Source organism: Eschrichtius robustus, chromosome 20 (assembly GCF_028021215.1).
Source record: "Eschrichtius robustus isolate mEscRob2 chromosome 20, mEscRob2.pri, whole genome shotgun sequence".
In the NCBI taxonomy this organism is placed as follows: domain Eukaryota; kingdom Metazoa; phylum Chordata; class Mammalia; order Artiodactyla; family Eschrichtiidae; genus Eschrichtius; species Eschrichtius robustus.
Genome location: NC_090843.1, coordinates 22,799,179 through 22,812,648, shown reverse-complemented (window position 1 = coordinate 22,812,648; position 13,470 = coordinate 22,799,179). Strand labels below are relative to the sequence as shown.

General features: G+C 43.4%; 1 protein-coding gene across 1 annotated transcript in view; it reads left to right on the top strand.

Annotated features, from left to right (window-relative positions):
- EFTUD2 (elongation factor Tu GTP binding domain containing 2) overlaps positions 1-13,470 on the top strand; it is a 35,171-nt gene that overhangs the window by 554 nt on the left and 21,147 nt on the right. Inside the window, exons 2-8 of the mRNA XM_068529582.1 lie at positions 3,196-3,304; positions 6,642-6,807; positions 7,769-7,847; positions 10,296-10,371; positions 10,854-10,919; positions 11,697-11,732; positions 13,206-13,296. Coding sequence (XP_068385683.1) covers positions 3,200-3,304; positions 6,642-6,807; positions 7,769-7,847; positions 10,296-10,371; positions 10,854-10,919; positions 11,697-11,732; positions 13,206-13,296 — 619 coding nt within the window. The 5' untranslated portion in view covers positions 3,196-3,199. The remainder of the gene's footprint in view (positions 1-3,195; positions 3,305-6,641; positions 6,808-7,768; positions 7,848-10,295; positions 10,372-10,853; positions 10,920-11,696; positions 11,733-13,205; positions 13,297-13,470) is intronic.

Genomic DNA, 13,470 nt, shown 5'->3' with positions numbered 1-13,470 from the left:
TGCGAGGGCTTTCTCTAGTTGCGGCAAGCGGGGGCCACTCTTCATCGCGGTGCGCGGGCCTCTCACCGTCGCGGCCTCTCTTGTTGCGGAGCACAGGCTCCAGACGCGCAGGCTCAGTAGTTGTGGCTCACGGGCCTAGTTGCTCCGCGGCATGTGGGATCTTCCCAGACCAGGGCTCGAACCCGTGTCCCCTGCATTGGCAGGCAAATTCTCAACCACTGCGTCACCAGGGGAGCCCCTGTCGTCCATCTTTAAAACCCTTTCCCGGGGCAGGGGTCGTTCTTGCACTGTCCATGCACCTGTCTCACTCCCTCTTCCAACTGTGCCGCCTTCACCCTTTCTCTTCCAAGCTCCCTCCGTCTTTACTCTATTCCTTGGAGAGCCTGCGTTGTAGCGGGAAGCCGCGGTGAAGTTTGGTACCGAAGTTCACTAATTTGTGCAACTGTGGGCAAGTCACCTATCTTCTCTGTGCCTTGTTGGAGTCACTCATTTAGTCATTCAGCAAATACTGATTGAGGTTCTGTTTTGTGCCAGGCACCGTTCTAAGTGAAAAAAAACAGTCGTTGCTTAAACTGTAGTTGGAGAGATGACAGTAAATACACGAATAGATACGTGTCAGCTAATGCTAAATGTTAATAAAAATAATAAAACAATGAAAGTGGGGGTTGGAGAATGTGTATGGGTGGAGCTTTTTTTAGAGTGACAAGGGGAGGCTTCTCAGAGAAGGTGACATTTTATATAGTAGAGACCTGGGTGAGATGAAGGAACAAGGTATACATGCCCAAGGGGAGAGCATTTTGGAAGAGAATAGTAAGTGCAGTGGCCCTGAAGCAGAAATGAGGTGGGTTGTTCCATGAACAGCCTTCTGTAAAAATTTCTGCAGTCATTTCATGGGTGTCTTGGGAGAATGAAATGTGCACAGATGTGGTAGCTCTTTGGTAGTAAAAAGAATCTCTATGCATATGAAAGTTTCCATAATAATTTACATTTAATTATTAGTGCTTGGAGCTCTTAATTCTCTATTTTATCCACAGTCAGCACTCAACAAGGGCATTGAGGGAGGTGGAAGGATTAGCCTCATGAAAGAAGTATCAGTATTTCAAAATTAAACATTCTGTTCAGTTAACATTTATCCACTTCCTACTTACATGAAACGCTGTCTTGGTCATTGGCAGGTGGGCACAAGGAACACAGGGTTCCTGTATTCAAGAATGGCCAAAAAATAATGCTAGCTAACATTTATTGAGCCTGGAACTGTAATAAATTCTTTACACAGCCTATTTTGCTTAATTCTCATAACCCTTTATGCAATGGGGATTAATCACTTTATTTTCCAATTAAAGAAACAAGCTCGGAGAGGTGAAATAACCTGAAATGACATAGTTATTAAGTGACAAAGTTTGGATTCAAATCTAGGTCTCCCAACTCCAGAGCCCTGACCGTTAACCCACACTCTGGTCTGTTGCCTATTACTGTAAGCTATAGAGATGTTGGTGAGGGTAATTAGTACAGTTAACTACCATTCATGACAGAATTAAATGCTGATAAAGACACAAAAGGCTACAGCAGTATAGGAGAGTGAGAAATTGAGGCTATAGGAAGGCTTGAAGGAGGTGGTATTTGACCTGTTACTTTGAATAGAATTTCAGTAATTGAAGTGGAGACAACCCACAAAATACTTATTAATTACAAAGAGAAAGCAAGTAACTTTACAATGGAAAGGCCTGGTAGGCACCACCATAATCAAGTGGTGAAGTTAGCATCACCACTGATGGGACAAATTAAAATCATATGCCACTTGTTAGAAGATGCACTGAAAAGAGCACAGCATCACTTCTGTGATATTCTTGCCAGAAAATGCATAACCTGAATCTAATAATGAGGAAACATTGGCAAACTTAAATTAAAGGACATTCTACGAACTCACTAGCCTATAATCTTCAAAAGTGTCAAGTCATAGAAGTCAAAGGAAAGACCAAGGAACTGTTTCAGATTGAAAGAGACTAAAGACATGACAGCTAAATGCAAACATGGAATCCTGGATTGGCTCCTTTGCTGTGCAGGAGATTATTGGAACAGTCTGTGGAACTTGAATGGGGGCCTGTGGATTAGGTGGTAGTAATATGTCAGTGTTTTCTGATTCTGATGGTTGTATTGTGGTTATGTAGGAGAATGTCCTTGTTTGTAGGAATCACATGCACTAAAAGCAGGGGTTGGCAAACTTTGTCTGTCAAGGGCTAGATAGTAAATATTTTAGGCTTTGTGGGCCATATGATCTCAGTGGCAGCTACTCTGCTCCACTGTTACAGTGTGAAAGCAGCCACAGACAATATAAAAGAATGAGCATGGGGCTTCCCTGGTGGCGCAGTGTTTGAGAATCTGCCTGCCAATGCAGGGGACACGGGTTCGAGCCCTGGTCTGGGAAGATCCCACATGCCGCGGAGCGACTGGGCCCGTGAGCCACAATTACTGAGCCTGCGCGTCTGGAGCCTGTGCTCCGCAACAAGAGAGGCCGCGATAGTGAGAGGCCCGCACACCGTGATTAAGAGTGACCCCCGCTCGCCGCACCTAGAGAAAGCCCTCGCACAGAAACGAAGACCCAACACAGCCAAAAATAAATAAATAAATTAATTAAAAAAAAAAAAAAAAGAATGAGCATGGCTGTGTTCCAATAAAGCTGTTTTTATAGACGCTGAAATTTGAATTTCATATAATTAATTTTCATGTGTCATGAAATATTATTCTTTTGATTTTTTTCAACTATTTAAAAACAATAAAAAACATCTTACCTTCAGGGCTGTATGAAAACAGTTGGCAGGCCAGATTTGGCCACAGGCTATAGTTTACCAACTGCTGCACTAAAGTATGAGGAGGCGATGAGACATTGTGTCAGCAACTTATTTGCAAATAATTTAGGAGAAAGAAAGTTATGTGTACTATTTTTGCAACTTTCTGGTATTTAATTATTTTAAAATTAAAATTTGTTTAGTATTAGAAAAAAGAAGTGGGTGAAATATATGTAAACAGAAACAGGAGTGGAACAGACAGGAGGGGAAGGTACAGGGCTTTGGAGGAGCAGTCAGTAGGTTGATGTAACTGGAGAGGAGATTGTGTGAGGGATATGGTCAACCACAGGCTAGGGTGGAGGCCTTGATTACCTTGCCAGCATCTAACTCTTCTCTTCTTGAATTTTAGCATCATGGATACTGACTTGTATGATGAGTTTGGGAATTATATTGGACCCGAGCTTGATTCTGATGAAGATGATGATGAATTGGGCAGAGAGACCAAAGATCTTGATGAGGTAAAACAAATACATACTTTTTTCATCTCTCCTTTTTAAGAAAGCAATAAAGTAGTAACCATAAATTAGTGAGTCTGTTTCTGTGAGTCTCTTTCTGTTTTGTATATAGATTCATTTGTGTTGTGTTTTAGATTCCACATATAAGTGATATCATATAATATTTGTCTTTCTCTGTCTGGCTTCACTTAGTATGATATTCTCTAGGTCCGTCAACGTTGCTGCAAATGGCAATATTTCATTCTTTTTTATGGCTGAGTAATATTCCACTGTATACATGTACGACATCTTCTTAAATCAGTCATCTGTTGATGGGCACTTGGGTTGTTTCCATGTCTTGGCTGTTGTAAATAGTGCTGCTATGAACCTGGGGGTGCATATGTCTTTTTTTTTTTTTTTTTTTTTTAATTTATTTATTTATTTATGGCTGTGTTGGGTCTTCGCTTCTGTGCGAGGGCCCTCTCCAGCTGCGGCGAGCAGCGGACACTCTTCATCGCGGTGCACGGGCTTCTCACTATTGCGGCCTCTCCCGCTGCGGAGCACAGGCTCCAGACGCGCAGGCTCAGTAATTGTGGCTCACGGGCCCAGCTGCTCCGCGGCATGTGGGATCTTCCCAGACCAGGGCTCGAACCCGTGTCCCCTGCATTGGCAGGCGGACTCTCAACCACTGCGCCACCAGGGAAGCCCCCATATGTCTTTTTTTTTTTTTTTTTTAAATTTATATTTTTGGCTGTGTTGGGTCTTCGTTTCTGTGCGAGGGCTTTCTCTAGTTGTGGCAAGCAGGGGCTACTCTTCTTCGCGGTGCGCGGGCCTCTCACTGTTGCGGCCTCTCTTGTTGAGGAGCACAGGCTCCGGACGCGCAGGCTCAGTAGTTGTGGCTCACGGGCCTAGTTGCTCCACAGCATGTGGGATCTTCCCAGACCAGGGCTCGAACCCGTGTCCCCTGCATTAGCAGGCAGACTCTCAACCACTGCGCCACCAGGGAAGCCCCCATATGTCTTTTTGAACTAGTGTTTTTGATTTTTCCATCATCCCTTCTCATTTACTCAAGATGTTCACCCCAGCAATTCTCCCCTCTCTCCCATGTCATTAGTTTTCCCTCTCTACTAGATCATCCCCATCAGCATACAGATATGCTGCTGTTTCATCATAAAATCCTTTCATGACCCTATAACCCCCTTCTGTTACCTCCCATTTCCCTGTTTCCCAATGCGGCACATCACAAAAGAGTTGTTACTTGCTGTCTCCAAATCCTCTCCTCCCATTTTCTCTGAAACCAAGTTTTGTTGTTTTGCCTCTCCCATTCCACACAGACTGCTCTTGTCAGGGTCATCAGTGACCTCTGCCCCAGACCCAGTGCTCATCCTGCTTGACCTGTCTGCAGCATCTGACCCAGCTGATCCCTCCCTCCTTAAAATACTCTCTTCCCTTGGCTTCCAGGGAATCCCCTGGTTTTCCTTCTCTTCTCTGGCCGGTCCTTCTCAGTCTTTGCCGCTGGTTCCTCCTCATCTCCCTGACCTCTTAACTGTCAATGGGCCCCAAGGCTCCATTCCTAATACCTGTTCTCTATCTGCACTCACTCCCCTGGTCATCTTATCCAGTATGTCAAATCCCTTCTATTCCCTGAGGACTCCCAAATTTATATCTCCAACCTGCACCTTTCTTTTGAACCTCAGGTTTGTATGTCTAGCTTTCTACTTGGCATCTCTACTTGATGTCTAATATGGCATCTCAAACTTAGCATATCTAAGGCCTAAACACAGAGCTTCTCCATCCCCTGTCCCCTGCTTCTGCCTCCAACCTCCTCTTACAGTCTTCCTCATCTAGTAAAGACAGGGCCATTCCCCGGTTGCTCAGGTCAAAAACCTTGCCTCTTTTTTTTCACTCCTACTCTGAATTCACTAGAATACATTTTTTACTCTATTTTTAAAATATATGCAGAATCCAACCTCTCCTTCCACCTTCACAGCTACTCCTCTGGGCGTAAGCCACAATCACTGCCATCTCTCTCCTGTATCACTGCAGTAGCCTTCCAACTAATCTCTCTCCTTTTAGTATATCTCAGTATGGGGACCAGAGTGAGTCTTTTAAAACAAAAGCCTGATCATATTACTCTTCTGCTCAGAACTGCTAGAACAGGACTTCTCAGCCTCGATACCATTGACGTTTGGGGCCAGATAATTCTTTGTTGCAGGGGCTGTCCTGCGCTTTATAGGATGTTTAGCAGCATCCCTGGCTTCTACCCACTAGGTCCCCCACACACATACCCAGCTGTGACAACGAGAAACGTCTTCAGACATTGCCGAATGTTCCCTGGGAGACAGAATTGTCTTTGGCTGAGAAGCACTGCCATAGAGTAAAGTTAGATTACTTAGAATGATCCAGAAGATCCTACATGATCACCTCTTATGTGATCTCAGCTTCTACTGTTCTCCCCATTATTTACTGAACTGGCTTCCTTGCTAATCCTCAAAGTTGCCGGCATACCCTTGACTCAGAGCCTTTGCATTTGCTGTTTCAGCCAACTAGAATGCTCTTCCCCACTTACTTGTAGAACTTACTCTCTCTTCCCTCAGATTTTTGCTCAAATGTCATCACCTCTCTTTTTTGCATTGCTATATTACCAATACCTAGAACAGTGCCTGGCACATAGTAAGTGCTCAGTAGATATTTGTTGAGCGAATGAATTAACTAGGGTGTTTTGGAACATAAAGGGTTATGTAGTAGCCACTTTTAATCATTTGAAAGACCTTTTAGGAGAAGAGGGCATAGCTTTGTTCAGCGTTGCTTGTGACTGTGGGTTTTAATTTATAAGGAGGTGAGTTCGAAGTCATTTACGAAGACTCACTTTCCAACAGGGAACTGGGCTGTCTTGTGAGTGAGTACTGTTGTTATTGGAAGTACTCAACAGGGACAGGAATACGTAGAGAGAGTTCATTCATTTAACATGGTCTGCTATGTGCCAGGCACCATGCTGTGTACCGAGGACACAGAGATGAATAGTGCTCAAAGAACTGCCGTCCTATGGGATTCCTAATGTGTGAGGCATAGGGCAATATCCAGAAAAGTGCCTCCAATCTTGATCCATTTGTGACCAATGGCCTGCATTTAAGAAAGGGTCCATTTGAATCAGGAGAGCCGTCCATACCCACGGCTTACAGTCTTCTCTTTGTGAAGGATCACGCAAGAGTAGAACCTGCCCCACTGACTGTAGCACAGAACTCAAAATAAGAAGCTGTCAGGCATGTGAAGTCATTGCTCTTAACTCGTGTAGTGTAGTGAGTCATTGAGCTGGAAAAGTGCATGCCTCTTCCAACCTCCTTCCGTCTCTTGCTTTTAGGTCGATGATGATGACGACGACGACGAGCTAGGAGATCATGATGAAGACCACCCTGGGATGGAGGTGGTGCTGCATGAGGACAAGAAGTACTACCCCACAGCTGAGGAGGTGTACGGTCCTGAAGTGGAGACCATAGTTCAGGAGGAGGACACCCAGCCTCTCACAGGTGAGTCTGGAGGCACTGGGCTGTGAGAGGTGAAATCGAAGCTAGAAAACTTCATTTCATAGCCATCAGCAGTCTTGAAAGTTCAGTGAATGAACTGACTAGTTTTTCTTTCAGGTGGTATTTCTGGATTGAGATTCAATTAACCCTGTTTTTGTTTTTGTTTTTTTTTTAATTTATTTATGGCTGTGTTGGGTCTTCGTTTCTGTGTGAGGGCTTTCTCTAGTTGTGGCAGGCGGGGGCCACTCTTCATCGCAGTGCGCGGGCCTCTCACCATCGCGGCCTCTCCTGTTGCGGAGCACAGGCTCCAGACGCGCAGGCTCAGTAATTGTGGCTCACGGGCCCAGCCGCTCCACGGCATGCGGGATCTTCCCAGACCAGGGCTCGAACCCGTGTTCCCTGCATCGGCAGGCAGACTCTCAACCACTGCGCCACCAGGGAAGCCCTTAACCCTGTTTTGATATTCAACAAAACAGCTTGTTAGCAAGCAAATAAGTGTTACTTCTTTCTTTATCTAATATTTGTTTGGGTTCTTGAAGACTGTTTTTAAGTTCTCCCTCTGGTCTGATATGTTTTTCCATCCAAATAATACCAGTTTCTTTAACTAGTCCTCACAATGCTTATTTTCCACTTCCTTAATAATTTTCATTGATCTTCTGGGAAGTAGTTGCATTTTATAAATGCAAGGAGAGATTTTGAACTGACATTGACCTCATCCTATATCCAGTCCCTCTCCCTTCCTCCCACAAAATGAAGTCCAAACACCTCAGTCCACAATTCAAGATCCTTCAGTGTCTCATGCCAGACAGCGTTCCCAGAACTTTCTCAACCTGAGTGGTCCTCGAGAATAATATAAATCGATGTCATATATCATCCATTCTGAAAGCTCAGTCTAATGGAATAGGGCTCTGTATTTTTATGCTTTATGCCTACCTACACATCACTACTTTTTTCTCCCTCCTAGAACCCATTATTAAACCGGTGAAAACCAAGAAATTCACTCTGATGGAGCAGACATTACCTGTCACGGTATATGAAATGGAGTAAGTTATAAGGTCTTGCAGCCTCTCTGCACGAATATTGTAGGTTCAGTTTATTCATGGAGGTAGGAGGTGGTTTGTGGTTAAAGTAACCAGTGAATTTTTGGGGTGGTGGTGGTGAGAGCAGTGGCATCTGTTTGTGCCTGAGTCATTTTGCTGACTTCTCTCTATGACCAGGTTCAGCTCTGTCGCTGCCTGCTGCCAGATCTAGTCTGACAGATTTCAACTTTATTTAAGTATTTATTTATTTTGGTAGGTAAAAGGGCATATCCCTGAGCTCTTTATTATGTATTTATTTATTTAATTTTTAAAAATTGAGGTATAGTTGATTTGCAATGTTGTGTTAGTTTCTACTGTACAGCACAGTGATTCAGATTCTTTTCCCTTATATGTTACTACAAAATATTGAGTATAGTTCCCTGTGCTATACAGTAGGTCCTTGTTGGTTATCTGTTTTATATATAGTAGTGTGTATATGTTAATCTCCAACTCCTAATTTATCGCTCCCCTCCCCTCCCCTTTCCTCTTTCGTAACCGTCAAGTTTGTTTTCTATGTCTGTGGGCCTATTTCTGTTTTGTAAATAAGCTCATTTGTATCTTTTTTTTTTTTTCTTTTAGATTCCACATATAAGTGATATCGTATGATATTTGTCTTTCTCTGTCTGGCTTACTTCACTTAGGATAATAATCTCTAGGTCCATCCATGGTGCTGCGGCAGTGAATTATTGTGAAAGCAAAAATCTCTTCCTACAATTTGCCAAAATTTTCCTTCAGCTTATATCGTTGCTGAGATATTTAGGCTCAATCTTAACTTTCTTCTTGGCTCTCATCCGGATCTCAGCCATTTTCTCTTCTTCCAAACCTTTAGTTTGATATTAGAAGCCAGCCTTTGAGACAGAACTGGGTATTATAATTGTCAGTGTTGGGGCCACCAGAGCCTGTTTTGACTCGGTATGGTTGCTAAGTGTTTTGGGAACATAACAACTCTTTATTTTGAAAAGGAGGCACAGGTAGGTAGATATGTGTAGAATAGTTTAGACTCTTCACATTGCAAACTGTTTTTGAAAATATTTTTATTGATGAAATGCACTTATAAGGCCCTCATATACTGAGGTGCTTGTGACCCATTATTAGATAATGAAACTTTTTTTTTTAAAACATGTTGACATCTTTTATGTCCAAAGGAGTAAGGTCCCTTCTGAAATGGTCAGCTCACCTGCCATCATTGACACTTTTTTTTTTTTTTTAATATTTATTTATTTGGTTGCATTGGGTCTTAGTTGCAGCGCACGGGCTCCTTAGTTGCGGCAGGCGGGCTCCTTAGTTGTGGCATGTGAATCTCATGTGGGATCTAGTTCCCTGAGCAGGGATCAAACCCGGGCCCCTTGCATTGGGAGTGCGTAGTCTTAACCACTGCGCCACCAGGAAGTCCCCCATTCACACATTTTTGAAACAACCTTTCAGTTTTCTTCAGAACTTGCATCATATTCTTTTGTGTTCTCAGTGGTGATTTTTTAAAAAATCTCCAATCTTTGAAAGCAGGCTGGATTTTTAAAATTTATTTATTTATTTATTTTTAACACTTTATACTGTATTTATTTTATGTATGTATGTATGCATGTATATATGGCTGTGTTGGGTCTTCGTTTCTGTACGAGGGCTTCCTCTAGTTGTGGCAAGCGGGGGCCACACTTCATCACGGTGCGCGGGCCTCTCACTATCACGGCCTCTCTTGTTGCGGAGCACAGGCTCCAGATGCGCAGGCTCAGTAATTGTGACTCACGGGCCCAGCTGCTCCGTGGCATGTGGGATCTTCCCAGACCAGGGTTCGAACCCGTGTCACCTGCATTGGCAGGCAGATTCTCAACCACTGCGCCACCAGGGAAGCCTCAGGCTGGATTTTTCAAAGAGCCAAAAGTCATCTGAAGGCTGTTTACCATAAGTAATGCAGATGATAAGCAAGAAGGGCAGGGTTGGTTTTGATCAGGATGGAACTCCTCTGCTCATCATTAATGAGATGAGGTTTTCTTGAAAGCCTTGTTAACCAGCTGTGACGGCAGTTTCAGAAGCAAAGCTCCCAAAGTGATTTGAAGTCCCCTTGGCATCAGTGGTATAAATGTGTAACATCTAGCCTGAATGTTTTGAACTGAACAGTACTCATGTATGTGTGTGCTGGTATTTGTTTTTTTCTTCTTGCTTGCTTTTCAAATTTCATTATTTTACTGTTGAAATCTCCATGACATTTCACACGTCGTGTCTCCTCATGAATAAGTCCGTTCCGTTCCCAAAGCCAGAACTGTGTAGAGGTAGAAACTCACTTCTGCCTCTGACAATTCTCCAGTTGGTCTGAAAGTTGTTCCTGGCCGAAAATACCTAAAACACCTTTGTAGCACTCCCCCATTTGAAAACTTTTGGCAAAGTCCCTTTTGCTCTTTTCCTTTCTCCTTTCAGTTTCTTGGCAGATCTGATGGATAATTCGGAGCTCATCAGAAATGTGACCCTTTGTGGTCATCTCCACCATGGCAAGGTGAGAGAGCTTTCGGCTACTTGGAACAGGGTTGCTCTTCATTTCTGCTCATTTTTTCAGCCCTCAGAGTCACACGTTGGGGTCTGAGGCCATAAGGCTGGACCTCCTCACTCTGGGGGGCCTCCATGCCTATTGTGAAACTGAGCTGTGAAATTCTAGCTTTTCCTGAGCAGCAGATGGAAAGCTAAGCCACTTGCATGCCTGAGCCTTGTGTCTACATCTGGACAGAAGAGGGGAAATTGAGCCTTGCTCTGATTTTATAAGTTTTCATTTCCTGGGGGATGCTTGTCTAAGAAAGATTTCATCTTTCATTTGAAAATAATCCTGTGGCTTCATTGTTAATTCTTTGCTGGCCCATAATCCTCCCTGCTCTCTTCTTCCTCTCTTTATCCCTAAATTATGTGGTGTAGTGGGAACTGGGAGAAGGGTAGAGTAGATTTTTCTCTGTGGTTGGCAGAACCTAACTTTCTCTTCCCTTTCAGACATGTTTTGTAGATTGTTTAATAGAGCAGACTCACCCGGAAATCAGAAAGCGCTACGACCAAGATGTGAGTAGAAATTCTGTTGAAGGTTTAGGATGAACCATTCAGAATATACAGGGGTGGGTGTCTCTCTCCTTTCCCTCTCTTCCACCTTCCCACTCTCACTGTAAATAATGATGCATATAATGTGCTGCTTTATAATTGTAATTTCTATTAATAGGCCTTAAGAAAATAATTTCAACTTTCTCAGAAACAGAGAATATTAGCGTGCAGTATTTTTGGTTGATCTGTTCTGCGCTTGGGATCCCTCCTCTGTTCTGATACATGCTGACTTCGATAACCTATTCTTTCCTGTCATAGTATTAATAGCTTCTCTATAAATATAATACAATTGGACCTTGTTGTTTTCATGATAAATTTAAATGCCTGTGAATGAGGCCAAGTGGGGCTGCAAGTCTCAGTGCAATAAATGTTCAGTCTTGGCCAGATTGACTGTTTTGACGTTCAGGGTCCCATGAAGGCCGGATGTGTCTCCATGTACCACTGTGAAAAATTCAGTGCATTTGATATAATTTAGCTCTTCAGTCATACCTGGTCTTTAGTGACTTCCCCTACTCCCCAACCAACCACACACCCAGGAGCATTTTCCATCTGGGAGGGTGCTGGTCTCATTGTCTGACATTTCTGTAGGGGGTACCCTGTTGTCTTCCATCTATTCTCCTCCTGAGGCAGAGACCCTTGAGCTGGGAGGTGGTGAGGGAAAGTAATTGATGGTTTGTGTGGGAGAGGAGTCTGAATTCAGGAGGTAACTACAGTTCCTTTTTTTTTTTTTTTTTTTTAAAGCTGTGCTACACTGACATCCTCTTCACAGAGCAAGAGGTAGGTGTGCCTTTGGAAGTCTGATTGTTGTCCACAGCAGGCCCAGCAGTAGTAGTTTTGTAGGGAATGTTGAAGAGCTTTACGGTAACATTTTGGTCCATACCACACACCTCCCCACCCTCACTCCCACCCCTCATCTCTTTATCTCCCTGCTTCTCTCGGTCATCCTATGATCTATAACTTGAAAGAGAGCTGGGTAGGCAAACTGTAGGGTAAAAGGGGAGACCCTCCTATCTTTGGCTGGATTTAATTTAGCCTAGTAGGGCAAATGCTAAGAGGTGATGTGTACATTTATGCTGTAAGTTCTGCAGAAGCTAAACATGATTTATAAAATGACATCATCCTTAAAATCTGTAAGATGACTCCATCCATATGTTGATCTTTCTGGGGATAGCTTCTCCTGGAGAATGGGTTCGTCTGTCTTTGTGCTTCTCTTTCTGTATAAAAGAGTGAGCATACATCTCTGTCTTTCCCATTCCTACTGGTTGGTCTTTCTTTCCATCTGGATCTTTGTCTCTCCCCTCTAATCCCTTCTGTTTCCCCCTCTTCTTTATTTCTGTCTCTCATAAATGACCACATGGAAAGCACAAGAGTGTAAGTACTGTGATTAACCAAAGGAACCTTGAACGGTGCTGGCATATGTTAAGCACTCAACAGATACTAGCTATTGTTTTTTTATATATATATTTATATATTTGTTTGACTGGAGTTGTTTTAATACTTATTTTCTGTTACAGCTTTTATAATATATTTTTAAGAAAACCTAAAATGCCGCAGATTGTTTCTTTTTACTCGTACTGTGCTTAATTATTTTTGTTTACAGTGTGTGAGGAGGATAAGATTTTAGGACTCTGGATTCTCTATTAAGGTTTAATACTGCTTTGCTAGCTTGTTCATTTTTTTATTTTTACTTTTTTGTATTTGAACCAACTCCCCCCGCCGCCCCGCCCCAGTGCTTTTTTTTTTTTTTTTCCAAACGCATTGTTTACTTTGTTTATTTATTTATTTATTTTTGGCTGTGTGGGTCTTCGTTTCTGTGTGAGGGCTTTCTCTAGTTGTGGCAAGCGGGGGCCACTCTTCATCGCAGTGCGCGGGCCTTTCACTGTCGCGGCCTCTCTTGTTGCGGAGCACAGGCTCCAGACGCGCAGGCTCAGTAATTGTGGCTCACGGGCCTAGTTGCTCCGTGGCATGTGGGATCTTCCCAGACCAGGGCTCGAACCCGTGTGCCCTGCATTGGCAGGCGGATTCTCAACCACTGAGCCACCAGAGAAGCCCCCCAGTGCTTTTTAACATCAAGATTGTTCATCTTTAAGGTCATTCTGGTTAGAGACCTAGATAAAAATCACACCCACTACAAGGAGAGACATCAGTGTAATTTACTAGCAACTGGAAAGATCCAAGAGCAGGGTGAATCCCTCCTGAATAGGAAGAAGCCTTGATCACTCTCGCCCTCTTTCTCTCTGCGGCTTTCAGAGGGGTGTTGGCATCAAGAGTACTCCTGTGACAGTAGTCTTGCCAGATACCAAAGGAAAATCCTACCTCTTCAATATCATGGACACTCCAGGTAGGACATTCCTTGACTTTTTACCATCAGAACCCTGGCCTGTCCTGTTTGTTTCTTTTGCTTCCAGAACAGAGCAGAGCATTATGTCTTTGTTTTTACATTCCCTTGCCTTCATTGAGATAATTTTCTTTTTTTAACTGTCTCCTTTGCTTCTAACTAGTTAATTAGCCAGCA